At 39.2% G+C, this 16,662-nt stretch overlaps 1 protein-coding gene across 1 annotated transcript in view; it reads left to right on the top strand.

The window, feature by feature from the left end:
* Positions 1-16,662, top strand: part of TNIK (TRAF2 and NCK interacting kinase) — a 398,889-nt gene that overhangs the window by 361,341 nt on the left and 20,886 nt on the right. The window contains exons 22-23 of the mRNA XM_019643919.1: positions 2,210-2,394; positions 13,443-13,572. Of these exons, the coding sequence (XP_019499464.1) occupies positions 2,210-2,394; positions 13,443-13,572 (315 nt within the window). The remainder of the gene's footprint in view (positions 1-2,209; positions 2,395-13,442; positions 13,573-16,662) is intronic.

The raw sequence follows: 16,662 nt of genomic DNA, 5'->3' as shown, positions 1-16,662 counted from the left end.
AACCAACCCATGGGGGAAATGTATTATTAATTTAAATAAATCATAGCTAATATTATTATATTTTACTCAGAATTATTAACATTAAAATAAACTCTTTTAAACCATATTCTCTCTTTAAATTATAATAAAATATATTTTAATGACCTGTAACATTTTAACTGCTAGATATATTCTTTGATGAGACTTAACATGATCCTAACATAACACAAAATAAACATCTAATTTGTTATTATTTAGTGGTTTGAAGGATTACAATATCCTTTTTCCTTCATAGCTTTAATAAGTATATATATATATATTTTTTTTTCTCAATGTACTCAAGTATAGCATACCCTTTACTTTGTTCTCAATTTGATAAAGATAAACATTGGCAATTGCCAAGAGGAAATAAGAAGTAAAAAGCTGAAATTTGAATATTAGCTTTTCTTATTTTGGCACACTGCCAAAAAAACTAGTAAATTTGCATAAAATTTTTATGTGGCATTTTTCCTGTGTTTTACTGGAATATGTTATATTTAAACATCTTTGAGTCTTTTTAGTATGTGCAATTCTATTTTCATTTTCATGGATGAGGCAAATATATCCACTGAGATTGAGGTCATACATGTGTGTACCTGTGTACATGTGTAAAAACCCAGAAAGCATGTTTGGGTGGAAAATGCACAATTTAAATTTCTAAAACCTTCCCTTTTCCAAAGGCTTCAATTCAAGTGACTTCAAAACAAATTTAAAAGTAATTATTGCTTTCCCTTTGGTTTCTATGACATTAGAAAGAAATGACGCCTTCACTTAACACCTGGAACTTCCTAAATTTCTAGACCACTTAAAATACCTGAAGTGTTTCCTCTCCTAGTCTTAACCAATATAGTGATGCTAACACATAGTGACAGTAAAGAAATATGATGATCTGTTGTTTTCTCAAAATAAAACAATAATTATAATTTTTAATTGTATGTATTTATGAGGTTTTTTTTCAAACCAATTATGATAGATTATCAAAAGTCATTTAAATCAGCCACATAGCTTTACCCCTACATCATGTGAATTAGACAAATAGATTTCTGGATTGAAATAAAGAGAGAATATGGCCATAAGAAAACTATGGGATTTAGTGTCTTGATGAGTTTCTTTCTCCCTAATCCCCTGTCTCTCACTGAATGTTCTGATTCCCACATGGGTCACTAATATAGGGAGAAATGGTAAGACTGATGTCAAATTGCTTTTTCCTCATTTGCATGCTGTGTGCCATGGGCAGTTTAACCCATGCAAATTAGAGCGGCCATGCTTTTGCAGAATTGCTTCCCTCTGCATTGCTCTGAAAGCATGTGAACTAAAAGGTGGTCAGATATTCGACACACTGCCTGCAATATGCCTGGTGATTAAATACCACATCATCACATCCATCAGGCTAAAGGTTTCATCATACTCATGGAAAACTGAAAAAATTATCTCTTCCTTTTGGTGTTGGCACATTCATTTTAGTAGTCCTCGCCAGGGTGTCTGCCAGATGACTGCAATTTAAACCAAAAGAAAACCAAACACCTGTAATTCTGGAAGAGAGCTCCGTTTTTTATGTATTTGTTTTTTGTTCCTCTTGATTAACTCCGCTCCGTGATAAATTTCAGTGGCACTGGGCTTTGGGTTCCACCATGATTTGATGTGGTGCCTCTGCTCTCCAGGGAATGATGACACACCAAATGAGTCATTATTGTAGCTGGGATCTTGGGAATTGCTCTGTTCTGTGACTGATGCTAGATTCTGGTACAGTAGCAATCATAACAGGGGAAAGGCCATGACTGTGGCTTGGGCAGGAATCCCGCAATACTGGGGAACAATTTCTAATCCCATGCATTTTCCCATTAACTCTGAGGGTGACCAGCTTCACCCTTCCCAAAATAAAACGAGAATTCAATGTTTGTATATATGTGTACACACACAACACACCTACACATATATACACATGTATATTCAGAATTGAACAGTCTCCGTCTAGCAATTGGTTTTGAACAAAGTTGAAATTTATTTCATCTTTTCTAGTACCTATGCACTACAAACATTGTTTTCTTAGTTCCATGCCGTAACTATGTTTGTAACAATTCTATATAGAGCTTTTTTTCTTGTTGCTTAAAGCTGGAGCACTGACTTGCTGAGAGCTGCAGCTTCGGTCATATCTGCAATTCATATATGCTGAACACATTTTTCACTGTAGGACCTGACGGCATTAGCCAAAGAATTACGCGAACTCCGGATTGAAGAAACAAACCGCCCGCTAAAGAAGGTGACTGATTACTCCTCCTCCAGTGAGGAGTCGGAAAGTAGTGATGAAGAGGAGGAAGATGGAGAGAGCGAGACCCACGACGGGACCGTGGCTGTCAGCGACATCCCCAGACTGATGTAAGAGGGCTGCTGTTTAACTGTAGGCTGGGTCTCCAAAACAAAAGGGCAAGAAAGATGAATGACATATAAGAGTGTTTCTGGGTCTCTGGCAGGATCACTTGACTTTTGAGACTTGAATTTTTATTAGATCATAATGCTGTAACTACCTGTCCATAAACACAACCACTTAGAACATGTAGCAGCATTTCTAGGGCTGTGTGCTTTCTCTAGGAACCATTGTTGGATTGACTGTCTCTTTGGTGGCACTTTTCTTGGTTCTTGTCGTTTCTGGGGCAAATGATATTGACAGCCAGACTGTTGGCACATGCCTGTCCCCCAAAAACTGAAAGAGTAAAATTATGGGCAGTGATATCTCGAGGTTAAAATTAACCTGAGACATACGTTCCATCACCACCATCACCACTAAATAAGGAAGAAGTCACATGGCAGTGCTGGGTAGCATCCCAGCAAAAGTATCAGGAGTCAGATAATCAATCCTGCAGGAAACTTCTGAGTGTTTGACTTAAATCTATCCTTCATGATTTTCTACTTCATCTTCTTTATTGTCTTTTTTATGTGATCCTTTTTTTCTGTGTCCACCTATGTTCTAGCAGTCTCTTTGCAGTCTTCTTGGATATTATGTCTGCATTTATACCTACCTATAATTCCCTTAGTATTTATACCCTTTACTTTTTTTTTTTTAAGTGAGAAGGAGGCTCTATTTTTCTTTTTCTCATTGGACTGGATCCTATGACAGAATCCCTCCTCTACCCTTACTTTTCACTTCCCCAATTCAAACAAACATATTCATACAATCCTACTCACGTACATCTCCTGTTGCCTCCCCCAAAGAACACAAGGAGCTTCTTGTTCGCTGTGACTTTGACAGAGTGTGATACTAACTTTCCCAACTTCACTCCTCACTTACCTCCACTTCTTTGGCTCACCTGCTAGGATTGGCCACCACACTACACTTACTCCCTATAGAGAAGATGCCATTTCCAACCATACATGACTGTCCTGTCCAACAGGGATTGGAGAGACAGGGCTGGCCAGTCCACAGGGAATGTCATCCATTGATCAATGATTGGTCGTGACCTGCAGGCAATTCTGAGAGGCAAATCCAATTATCATAGCTGAAAATCCATTCTTGTTATTTTAGTGTTGATTACCCAGGTATTGACAACCATAACTATGCTAAAATATGACATTTTGAAACAAGTTGCATTAAATTGCTTTTTTAACTGCAAATAAAATTGTTCTAGAAGCAAAATCACTAATCCAGAACATTTCTGCAAAATATGCTGGTCCTTTCAGTTTTTGTCTTGACTCAGCATTGGTTAAATCTTCTAGCAGATGTTTTGAATTCCCTTTAAGCACTGAGCGTACAACTATCAGGATGAGAGTAGATAATGAATTTAAAAGATTTGTAAAACTTTCATTATATGTTAGACACCAGACTGAGGGCTTTGAGACATTCAAGAAGTACATACCTGAATTCTGCCTTCCAAAAGTTTATATTCTAGTTGGAGAGACAAAATTTTACATGGAAAATTTCAGAGTAAAATAAATGTTTGGAAGACTAACCAAAGACAGCCTTGGGAGGTATGTGAAATCATGTTTAGTTTTTAAGCCTCCTGTCCTATTTTGCAAGGCTGTTGATGGTGTTCACCCTCCTACCACTACAGAAACACCCACCTTTCTAAAATTGCCTGAATAGACCATGCTGTACTTCCGCTGTGCTGTTTGGCACGCTCCTGTCCCTTTAGAAATCACCTACGCACAGCCAACCCTGCAAAAGTAAGGACTGTCCCCTCTTCTGTGTGGCTGCTCTATCTCAATTGTATTCCTGCAGTTTCATGTGGTGCCTCAAATCAGGATATTTATACATGTTGTCTCCTTCTCTGGGCTGTAAGATGCCTGAGGATGAGGATTGTGCTTTGTTCATCTCTCTATTTTTAACACCTTGTATGGTGACTGGAATAGAGTTGGTCTTCAGTGACTTTGATTTACATTTAATTGCACTAAACTGAAATTGCAAGTCCTGGCTTCATTAAGTGTTTGTAGCCTCCTACTCCAACAGAAAAACAGAACCAAATAACCATCATTAAGATAGAAAGGAACATGGGGTGATATTAGGATCCAGGATGGAGTGGAAAGCTTGGAGTTTGGTGGGAATGTAGGTGTAGGAAGGAGGAAGCCTGAACAAGTGAGACCAGATGAAGGAGTATCATGTAGCCATTGGGGAACCTTTAAAGGTCTCCTGGGCCGGAGAGTAACATGGTCAGTGCCTTGCTTAAGAGAAATCATTTCAGCAAAATGATTTGGAAAGAGAACAGACTAGAGACCGGTAAAACAATTCAGAGGATCTCTTACTATAATCCTGACAAATAATAAATGGGTGATCATTGAACGCTGATAGTGGAGGCAAAACTTGATATTGTTCTTGAAGGACTGGTAAGTTTTAGAGAGATTGAAATGATCAACCATTAAAGAACATTTAAAGTATTTAATTACATACAAGACATACTCCGAAAAAGCAGGATACAAATGTGTGTGTGTGTGTGTGTGTGTGTGTGTGTGTGTGTGTGTGTTGTTTATTCCAATTTGGTAAGTATATGCCTTTTTGTGACTATAAAATACGCAGTCTGTTCTGCTATAGCATGATAGTTGTATGGCTAAGAAACTTCACAAAAATCCACTATAAAGCAATTGTTTCTTTAGGAATAGGATATGTCAGAGTTTATAGTGCTCCTTATATCTATTCTTATCACTTTTATTTTCTGTTGTTAAGGTAAACCTTTACATTTTGTGCTATTTATTTTTAGAGTAAAAAATAAAAGATACATTGCAACACAGGTCACTACCATGAAGTGTATCCAAAATAGCTTCTCAGTAATGGAGCCCAGCCATTCAGAGAAGCAGCTGTAGATCCTAAAGTGTGAAACAACACCTTTCTCTATGTAGAGTGCTGGTTTCATTGTTACAGCACAATGTCTACCTTAGGAGAGCACCTAGCTAAGATTATATTCCCTGACTAACCAATGGCACTATTTCCCACAGCCTCACGCATAGAAAAATGATGAGTAGAGAACTAGAGAAAAATTATAATCGTGATCCCCTCTGGATTATACAGCTATGAGGGATTTTTATTTTATGTATATAAAATTTTATGATGAGCATGTACTATTTTTATAATCGGGAGGAAAAAATCAAAGCTTTCTAGACTAAGAAGACAGTAAGGAAAGGCATATAAGTTGACTTGCATCAAATCAAGGCAGTCGAAGAGGCATCCTTCTGATGAGTGTCTTCCCTCAGGCACCGGCCCATGCTTCGGAACCGTACATGTGAGGCGTGGTCTTGGTCAGTAGGACCATCTGCTGCTGCCACCGTCACTGCATTTTGTACTGTCTCACAAAACGCAGCCTAGACAGCGAAAGCCACATACCTGTGTGTTCCCTCCCTTCCGGTCTCACTAGAAAGCCATGGTCCTGACCCCGTTGCCTACCTGGGCTTGGTCATGCTCCCTGTGCCTGCAGTCCCCTCTCCCCTCCCTCCAGTCCATTATTCAGGCTCTGGTCCTCTTGGTGTTGCGGGATCTGGGCTCAGGTCATGCTGTATCCCTACTGCCCTACAACCCTTTCCGTTCCTGGGGCCAGTGGTTGGCCCAGCAGATGCTCCAGCCAAACCAACCTCCTCATCAGTCCTTCCAATCGCCTTGCTGGCTCCCAAAGGGAGAATGACCTCTCCCCTTGTCACACATTCTCACTTACATCCTGCCTTCTATTTGGACTGTGTTGTTCTGCTCTTCTGGTGCTAACCTCTTTAGATTCAGAGACCGTGTCTTCTACAGCTTTTATATTCACTACCCAGTGCCAAACCAAGGGCCGTTCACATAGCAGATGTTCAATAAGTGTGTGTTGAATTGAATTACATCAATACCTGCAGGAACACTTTGACAAATCCAATTAGAGGAAATTGTTCTAAACCTGTGACCCAATTACACTACATTTTCTATAGTTTTCCTTCTAATCAGTGGGGGTGTTTTGCGCTTTATGGTCTTCATAGGAATTTGGGCAATTAATTTTTCCTACCCAGATTCTATATCAGGAAAAAAAGTTTTAGAACAAATGATTATTTAACTGTGAAATGTTATAGTTGTTTTAGTCTTAGGTTTTTTTAATCATTGTCTTTTTAAAATTTTTTTATTATTAATAAGTTTTATTTTTTAGAACAGTTTTAGATTTACAGAAATTTGAGCAGATAGTACAGCAAGTTCCCATGTTCCTCCCCTCATCCCCCTTCCCACCCGCACAGTTTTTTCTATTATTAGCATAGAACATTAACATAATACATATGTTACACTTAATGAACCAGAATGATATATTAAATGAAATCCATAGTTTATTCAGATTTATTTACTTTTTACTTAATGTCCTTTACCTGTTCCAAGATCCCATCCAGGATACCACATTTCACTTACTTATTTGCCATGTCTCCTTACACTGTTCTTGGCTGTGACATTTTCTCAGACTTCCACTGATTTTTGATGAGCTTAGAAGTTTTGAGGAATACTGATTAAGTGTATTGTAGAATGCCCCTCTGTTAGAATTTATCTGATGTTATTCTCATGATTAGATTAAGGCTATGGATTTGGGGAGGAAGATAACAGAGGTAACATGTCATTTTTATCACATCATATCAAGGGTACACACTGTCAACAAGATTTATAATTTGGTATTGACCTTGATCATCTGGATGAGGTCATGCTTGTCAGGTTTCTTTACTGTATAGTGACTTTCTCTTTTCCATACTGTACTCTTTGGAAGGAAGTCACTGTGCACAGCTGCACTTAAGCAGTTATGTTCCCCCCACTTTTAGGGCAGAGTATTTAATATATTTGGAATTCTTCTGCACAGGAGATTGGTCTCTACTCCTCCATTTATTAATTTATTCCATCATTTATATCAGTATAGACTCATGGGTATTTGTTTTGTACTTTGGATTATGATTCAAACCCTCTTTATTTTGTGGCTCAAATTGTTCCAGCTTTGACTATTTGAAGCTCTTGCGTCCCTTTGACTGACATCCTTCATCAAATACTTTCTTACTTTCTGACACTATAAGATTTTTCCAGGCTCATCTTGTATATTTCCTGTTCCAGTCCTTAAATCAACCATTTCTCCAAGGAATCTTCATTCCTTTTATTAAAGAATGATGTGCTCAGTGCTACTGGAGTATCATTTATTTTAGGCCCTCTCAGCTGACAGAGCAAGGAAATATGTCTGTATTATCAACCCATGTATGTACACATATCTATAAATATTTCTACATACAGTCATGCGTTGCTTAAGGATGGGGATAGTTTCAGAGAAATGCGTCATTAGGCAATTTCATTGTGTGAACATCATAGAGTGCACTTGCACAAACGTAGGTAATCTAGCCTATGATACACCTATTAAGCTATATGTTATATCCTGTTGCTGTATATCATGTTACTGTACCAGACAACATGAGATTAAATCAAGCACAAGAGAAAATAACGTAATCAAGCAATGTATGAGGCTGTTGCTGGCATAACATGCCATACTGTTTTACAGCCAACTTTTCTTTTTTATCAGCAGAAGGAGTACACTCTAAAACAATTATAAAAAGAATTGTATAATAAATAGATAAGCCAACAGTTATTTATTATCATTATCAAGTATTACATTCTGTACATAATTGTATGTGCAATACTTGTATATGACTAGCAGCACAGTAGGTTTGTGTATACCAGCATCACTTCAAATCTGTGAGTAATGCATTGCATTACAACATTGCAATGGCCACGACTACACCAGATGGTGGAAATTTTTCAGCTCCATTATAATCTTATGGAACCCCCATCATATATATGGTCCATCGTTGACTGAAACATCGTTATACAGTACATGACTGTGTAACCCTCTTTATCCATATTAAGCTAACCACGAGTTCATCCTGGTATCTCCAACTCTGATCCATTACCACACGAATCATTCTAGCCCCCTCCCCTTCCTTATCTGTAAATTCCCACTCTAGCAGTGAGAAACCTGGCTCTCACAATCTGACAACCATTTACTTAATTGGTCACTTCCAGTATACACATAGAGAGAGTATCAGAAGGGTTAACCTGTACCCCCATGGGAAACAACTTAATCAAATGAATGACTCCATTCATTTCCAGAGTTACTAAGGTTAGCATCTTTTCCCCCCATTTCCCCTCACTGAGATTTTTAAATACATTTATAATACAGTTAGATTCTGTTGTCACAGTCTACACTCTTTCCTTGGGTCCTCCAACCTCCTAAATAAATTTTTTTTAATTTACATACATCAAGATTCACTTTTTGTGCTGTAAATTTCTATGATGTATATGAACAGATTTTTTGGTTTTCCTGCAATAACAACCTAATTATGAGAAAATTGTTTTGACACATTCTATATAGAAAAGTGAACCCAAGGCTAAAGTTACTTTTTAAAATGTAAAAAGGCAAAACTCAACATTAGTTGTTCAGGACATTTTAAACATGCTAATAGCTATCCTCATAAATGACTGTTCATCAGTTCATAGAAGAGCTATATTTTGACAGTAAACTTGCCTTAAGTCTTTATTAGCATCATTAAACAAAGCCTTCGGCCCAAGACCTTCAGTGATTTATTACACATTTCCTAGATGCTACCTGCATGCCAGGCACAGTGCTTGGCACTGAAAATACCAACGTTAATGAGCTCTGATCATTACAGAACTGTGTAATGAGTGTATTGGTAGAGATGTGCAGAGGGTGGTATGGGTGCAGAGCAATGAGCCACCTAAACCGTCCCAGGGGGCTGGGATGGGGTTTGGATGCCTGAACTGCATGCAGTTTAAAAAATGAGTTACCCAAGAGGAGGCAGAAAATGTACAAGAATCTTTCAGGGATAGAGGAAAGAGGCACCCAAGGTAGCATGATGTGGAGGAAGCTACTAGAAATTACACATTGTTAGAGTTAGAAATAGAAGGCAGGTTTTGGTGGAAAATTAAGCCTAGAGAGATAGACAAGGACCAGATCATGGAGGGCCTGTAAGCCACGGAAGAAATTTCAAATTTATCTCGTGGTTCATGGAGAGCTCCTAAAGGTTTCAAGCAGGGGAGTGACATGGTCAGACTTGTGTTTTAGAGAGCTCACTTTGGTAGCTGTGAGGAGTAGAGATGAGGGGGACAACTGGAGATGGGGTGGCCATCGAGAAGACTGTTGTTCAGGTAACAGAGGAAGCAGACCTAACCGGGATCGTCACAGAAAGGCTGGAAAATATTGGATGCGTGTTTAGGAGGTAGAACTGGCAGGATCTAGATTGACTGTGAGGGCAGATGAGAGAAAGGAGTCCAGAAGGACCATGGAGTTCCTCGCACCGATGATTAGATGGCTTGTAATGCCACTAACTGAGGTCAGCAATACAGGAGGAAGTATCAGTTTAGGAGGGAAGATAACGGTTTTATTAGTTTGGAGTGTATTGAGTTTGAGAAACCTGTGGAGACCTTGGTGGTGATATTGAACAAGAAATTGAATAAATGAGTTTCTGAGTACACAAAAATAGATATATTGATTTAGGATTTTTCCACACATGGGTGATAGTTGCAAATGGTTGTAGATAAGAGCATGTCAAAAGGTTACATAGAGTGAAGCAGAATCCTGGGGACCAGTAGCATTTAAGAAGAGCTCATGAAAGAAACAGAGGGAACAGAGGGTAAAAGGAAAACCAGGGAAAAGTTGCCTCTCAAGCTTGGGGAGTAGAGGATGGAGCAGAGTGGTCCGTAATAGCAGACACAGGCAAGAGGCCACACACTGTGAGTATCAAAGAATAATCATTGGATTTGTGAGCTAAGAAATGAGTTTCCTTGAGGTGCTTGAAGTCAAGTATAGGAAGCAATGGTTTGAGGGGTGAATTATATGTCGTGTGTTGAAAAAATTGATAGAAATGGAGACCTTTACAAGGAGAACTTTAAGAAAAGAGAGAAATTAAGAGTGGATGGTAAATGCAGGTTAGGACAAGGGAGATGTTTCAGTGAAATGAGAGAGAGGAGAGACCTTATCGTGTTTATTGATCGACAAAAAAAGAGCCGGTACAGAGCAAGGGCTTGTGAAAACACAGGAAGGATGAGGCGGGGAAGAAATAATTTCCAATTAACATTGTCCCTCTGCTCTTCTATTTAGCGTTATCACTAAGATAGAAATACCATATTGCTAAATAAGTATTTTGTCTTTTGCTGTCATTTTATGTACCTTATTAGCCTCTCAACCTCTGTTAAGATTGTAATTCCCTAGAAGATGAAAATTATATCTTACTTTTAAAATATTTTTTCTAGCATCTAGCACAATGTGTATCATATAATAAACTTTTAGTAAGTATATGGATGAGTAAGGGAATGAAAGAACAAACTTCTAAGGGGTTGACAAAGATTAATGTGTTAGAGCACTGAGCTCTGAGCCATAAAAGAAATATACAGGGACAGAGGGGTTAAAGGGAGTGCAGGGAAAGTCTGTCTCTCAAAAGCCAGGAGAGTAAAGAGAGAAAAAATACGAGTTACCTCTTATTCCATCTACCAGGACTATTGCTAGTAGAAATAACATTTTTTTAAAAACCTCCAAACATCCCAAACTGCTCACTATAAAAATTTATCATAGATGAAGCAGTTCTGCCTCATGAAATTGAAAGTGTAAAAATTGACCCAGGAAAAAAATAACCTTAGTAAAAATATTCAGCAAGAGGTAAAACTGACAGTGGCTAACACTAACACTAAAACTTGCTATTTACTAAAAATTGACAAATCTTAATAAAATGTACACCCCTAAAACTGATCCAGAAAAATTGGACTAGATAGAAGTAGTGGTACAGAAGCCTTTGAAGGACACTGACAGAAAAATTAATTGGTATATCAAATCTTTGCTGTAAAATTTACACACAAAAGAATTGGAACCAGTGGTGATAATTTTTGTAAAATAACCATGAAAATGCAAAAATTGGGGAAGAGTTTAACTGAGATAGGTGGAAAATTAATCAAGAAATTGTCTTCATGAAATTAGCTTTACAAAATACATTTTATGAAAATTCATCCATATTGCCATATTTCTGATTAAAATGTCAGGATAGAATCAGAATATCATCAAGGTAAACAAATAAGTGGAGTCAAAATATCTTTGACATTTGAACTCCCATGGGACTCTAATAGTGACAGGGAACTTGACAGTGTCAGCCTGGTGGTGACCACTGTCCGTCTAGTCATTACCAGTGGCAAAGAATGCTTGAGTGATGAAGGAAAGTGGCTCCCTTCCCAAAAACTTTGACTCTTGCTATATGCTTCATTATTGATTTATTTGTTTTGCACCAAATAAGAATTGAAGGCAGCTAAAACATATAAACAATAAGATACATTTTTAAATAAATGAGTGAAGAAATCAGTTTTGAGAACTAATCTATTTTACCGATCTAGCAATATGTCAAGAATTCATTGCAGCAATTTCCTTTTCCGTGTTTCTGGAATATTAATAGCTCCTTTCTGGGGATGAAATACTGAAAATGCTTCTTTGGAATTTCTTCCCAAACATGTCAGTTCTAACCCATATTTAGATCATTCAACTCACTGCTCCAGTTTAGTCATTTCGAAGTAAGTGTCTTGATACACATTTTTCTTTTTGGTCTGGACTCATTTTTTTGCCTCTCTGTTTTGCATAAAACCCTGATGTGTGTCTTCTCTGTCCCAGAGCTGTCATAACCCTGTAATGTTTCTTGCTTCTTGGGTTGAGTATTTCATCAAGTCTTTGAACGTTGACAGGATCCAAGAAACCAGGGATGATTTTAAGTTTTTAAGAAACAATTAAAAGAATAAAACGGTAAAAAAATGTGGTTAATACACCTGAGAGAAACAAGAGTTGGTACCTTTTTCCTTTAAAACAAACAAACAAACAAAAAATAAAAAAAAAAACCTCCTGCTTTATAAGAGAGGTAGGCAGTGTTCCTACTTCTGGGTGGACATAGGAGAACCACCAGTACAACGTTGAAACCTGAAACCTGAGCCACGTCACCTGCCTGGTTCTCTCAGTTTCCCTTGGTGCCTTGGTCACACCACAGGACACAGGAAATGTGAGCCTCTGCTCTCGGGCGTATGTTGAGATCCTGTTCCCTTCTCTACAGTATCTTAACCATAAGAGCAAGAAGCAAACTGGAAATACATGTGCCACAGTGTAGGATGATTACAGAGGTTTAAAAAAGTACTGACTACTATTTGAGTTCAACAGCCTGGTTGATGATGCTCTGGTAAACCAGAATGTCCATAATTGATATTTCTTCTTTATAAATAGTGTAAAACCCGTTTTTCAAATGATTATTTTTTGTACTCCTCTGTGCCAAGCTCTGTGCTGGGTATACAGTGATGAGCAAAGAGACAAGGACTCTGCCCTCACAAACATATGTTCTAACGAGAGAGAAGCAGAACGTTAAAAAACAGTCAAAAAGATAAAGATTTACAAATTGTGATGAGAGTATTAAGGGAAAAGGGTCAAGAGCAAAAGGAGGAGCCGGTGGCCTAAGACATAGATATGTGGTGAGAAGAGGCTTCTCAGGCAAAGTATCATTTAAGATGAAATTAAATGAATAAGAGGGGACCAGGCAAAGTATCATTTAAGACGAAATCAGATGAATGACAGGGAACCAGCCAAGAGCCAGGGTCAGAGAGAACGTTCCAGGCAGAGGGAACAGCATGTGCAAAATGCTGGGCAAAGAAGGGGTAGGGAAGGCTTGGAGATCACACAGACCCTGGTGACTCACTCTGGCTGCTGGTGGACAACAGGTCTGGAGGGGGTGCTGCAGAAGTGGGACACCAGTTCAGGCCTCAGTGCAACATTAAAAATGAATATGGGACGAAGCCACTGGATTGTATACTTAAATATGGTTAAAATGGTAAATTTTATGTCTATCTTACCACAATAAAAAAAAAAAGAACATTGACAGGAAACAGGTATTCCCTAAACATACCTTATCCTGAATATTGTTCCTTCCCATCCCAGACCTACGGGAGCTCCCGGGAGCGCGGAGCAGTACAATGTGGGCGTGGTCGGCACGCATGGGCTGGAGACTTCTCATGCCGACACTTTCAGCAGCAGTATTTCAAGAGAAGGCACCTTAATGATAAGAGAGGTAAGCTGGTATGAAAACTGTGTAGGGGAAGCGCTTTTCTTAAGTGGTTTTTCTATTAAATAGCTTTCACAGAGAATGCTCATAGCGTGTATTTTCAGCATGGGGTGGGAGCAACTTGCGCTTCTAAATGGTTGAGTGATTTTCATTGTCCACTACCTTCTTCCCTGTATCCTTCTAAACTTTTGTACGGTGACTTAATTACATGAGTCCAAATTCTTCAGTAGGAGCTATGCAAATTGGAATATAGAACGCCAGCCTGAGGATATAAAAACTGGTAAACCCAGATGTTTCTTTCCTACCAAAGGAAAATAGAAATGATGGTCTCTGAATAGCATCGGTGGCCTTATTATGCCTCTTCCCCCCATGGTTTTATCCTTGTGGATTTTATGAAGACAATGCTCAGTAATTCCAAGAAATGATGATACCTTCTTATCTAGTTAAATTATCATTAAAAGACTATTAGGCAATATTGGTGAAAGAACAAAGGAGCACGCAGTTCTACTTAAAAATACACCTTAGCACTTTGAGTGATTTTTTTTTGAGCTCTAGGAGCATCATTTCCTTTGGGATGGGGACCCCCCTGTTCCCTTTCACCTGACCCTCCACCATGCAGTACCTCCCCATTGTACCTGTGCTACCCAAAAGGGCCTTGGCATTATAATCCTTCTTTTCTTTTTCATTTTATTGTCACCATGTAAGTTTGACAGCAGGTCTTTACTTGGAAAGAAAGTAACAGCTAGTGACATTAGGCAGTTATTTGACCTCTCCCTGCATCTGTTTATCATCTCTAAAGTGTCAAAAGTAACAGTACATGGCTCATACGGTGATTAAATGAGTTAATACATGTAAGCATTCAATCAGTAAATGCTAACTACTTTATTTTATTTCATTCCTCCATTGTCTTGAGCTCTCCCTTTATGTGTTTTTACTCCCTACTCTCCCCTCTGAAATGTAAACATAAACCATCTGTCGTTCTCCTTCTCAGCCAGGATAGGTTGGGAAACCCTAATAGCAGGACTTGTGCTCCAAAAAGGCAGGGGGCATCTCAGTGTTGTAAGAAAGAAAGGAACTGTGGTTTTGAGATGAATAAAGCCTTTAAAGGAATAATTGGCAGTAGGGCTAAAACTGGAAGAATAGTTCACAAAGCAACTTGTTAGAATTTCATTGTATGGCCTTGCCAAATCTTTTAAGTAGACTTTAAAGACTTCTTTCATGCACGCCTCAAATGAAAAATGGACCTGGCGGCTGAAGTTGACATTGTACAGCGCTGGTGTATAAATCTCCCAAGGTGGTGAGTGGATAATTTCAATGGACATATAGAGGGCTTCTAGCTCTATGCCACTTGGGAAAACATGAGGGAAAATGTTCTGGAGTGAATCACCCTCTGACTCCAAATAAAAGGACTCTGATTTCTAATGTGGTTTAAAATTTGCTTGAATCTTTATGACAGAGTCAATACCTTGAAGTATAATAGATATTTGGAGCCACATTTTCAGTTCTGTTACCAGCCACATCCAAATGGCTCCACATTAGTTAAAGCACTCTGATACTCTATGACCACAATCAATCACTTTGAAAGTAGCATTCATCAATATCTTATATGATTTGATCTGTTGAAAGCCCCCAAATCTTTTTATCCTCTCAATCTCCAAATTCTACCTTCCCCAAATGTGGGCTTTTAAAGTAACAAACCTTGAGTTGAAATCCATTAAAAGTACATTATTAGAAAATAAACAAATAAATGCAAATTAAAGTATGTCCCTCACAAGATAATAAGAAAATAAAATAAAAACTTATTATAATAGTAATTAGTTTATAGGGTGCTATTCATTCAGTTCCCCAAGCTAAACATCAAGGAGAACTCACTCAACCTATCATTCTCGTGGGAGTGGACTAAATGGCTCTGTAGGAACATACCGGCTCTACTGCCCATGACCTTGTCAGATGCATGAATTTGCCTTTGTAGAGCACACTCCTGCCCCATGGTTCCACTTTTCCCTGCCGCCTGGCCCCACAGAACCTTTCTTTACTCTGATTCTAGAAAACACCACGTCAGCTGTCATCCGCCACTTTGTCCATGGGGGCCCAGCTGTTGGAAGAGTCGTTCTCCCTTCCCCACGGCTGCCCATTCTTCACCCAGCAGACCCGCGTGGGTCTGGCTCCGCCTTCCCTTTCTTTTCGAAGCCCCTCCTGGGACTCCATGCACCTCCATCCATAGCACCTTCCTTCCTGACCAGCTGGTATTTCTCCCAGGTCTGGCCACCCCACTGCACCAGCCCACTAGCTTACCATCATGAAGGCTCTTTTGGCTACGAGTAATAGGAAAAAGAACTCACTTAAAACAGCATAAGAAAAAAACAAAGTGTGGGGTAGGTATCAGAGATGGGAGTAAAGATTCAGAGGTATTTCACAGGAGTGCTCCAAAGGCAGACTGACTGGGGACCCTATGCAGGGCTATGTAGCACTAACAAGGAATCAGGCGCTCAGGCAGCTACTCGTGTGCACATCTCTGGCTCTCTCGCTGCCCGTCTCTCCTTCCCCTCATCTCTGTTTCTTCCACATTTCTCCTTTGTTCTTCTCTCTCTGCAAACACCAGTATTCTCTTCCTCCGCATGTACGTGCTGTCATTCCCCCTGCCCCAAACACACACCCCCGCATTGCAAAATATTCACCACATCCCAGTTCAGCTGCCCAGCAGAGACTGACCAGTATCTCTCAGGCCTAATAGTAAATTCCAGTGGGAGTCCAATCTTGCTTGACTCAGGTGTCCGTTCCTGGTCCAATCAGCTGGAGCCGAGAGCAGAGCCACGTAGTACGGCAGCTGCCTAGAGCACCGAGGTTCAAACCCCGATTTTACCACTTAAACAACCTATGTCACTCAGGGCAAGTTAACGGAATTCTTTACGCTGAAGTTTTCCATTTATAAAATGGGATAATGGAAGTTAAACCACGGTGTTATTGTGAGGATATAAACATAAAGTGTTTAGCATGGTCCCAGGCATATGTTAGGACATCTTAGTGCCCACCCCCATAGGAACGGTAAGGACATGAAGATTGTAGAGATTTGGGGGCTCTGTAAATAAGTCCTGG

The sequence above is a fragment of the Hipposideros armiger genome, unplaced genomic scaffold, assembly GCF_001890085.2.
Source record: "Hipposideros armiger isolate ML-2016 unplaced genomic scaffold, ASM189008v1 scaffold_83, whole genome shotgun sequence".
Lineage (NCBI taxonomy): Eukaryota > Metazoa > Chordata > Mammalia > Chiroptera > Hipposideridae > Hipposideros > Hipposideros armiger.
Note: the sequence above shows the minus strand (reverse complement) of the source record. Positions and strands in the feature narration are given on the sequence as shown.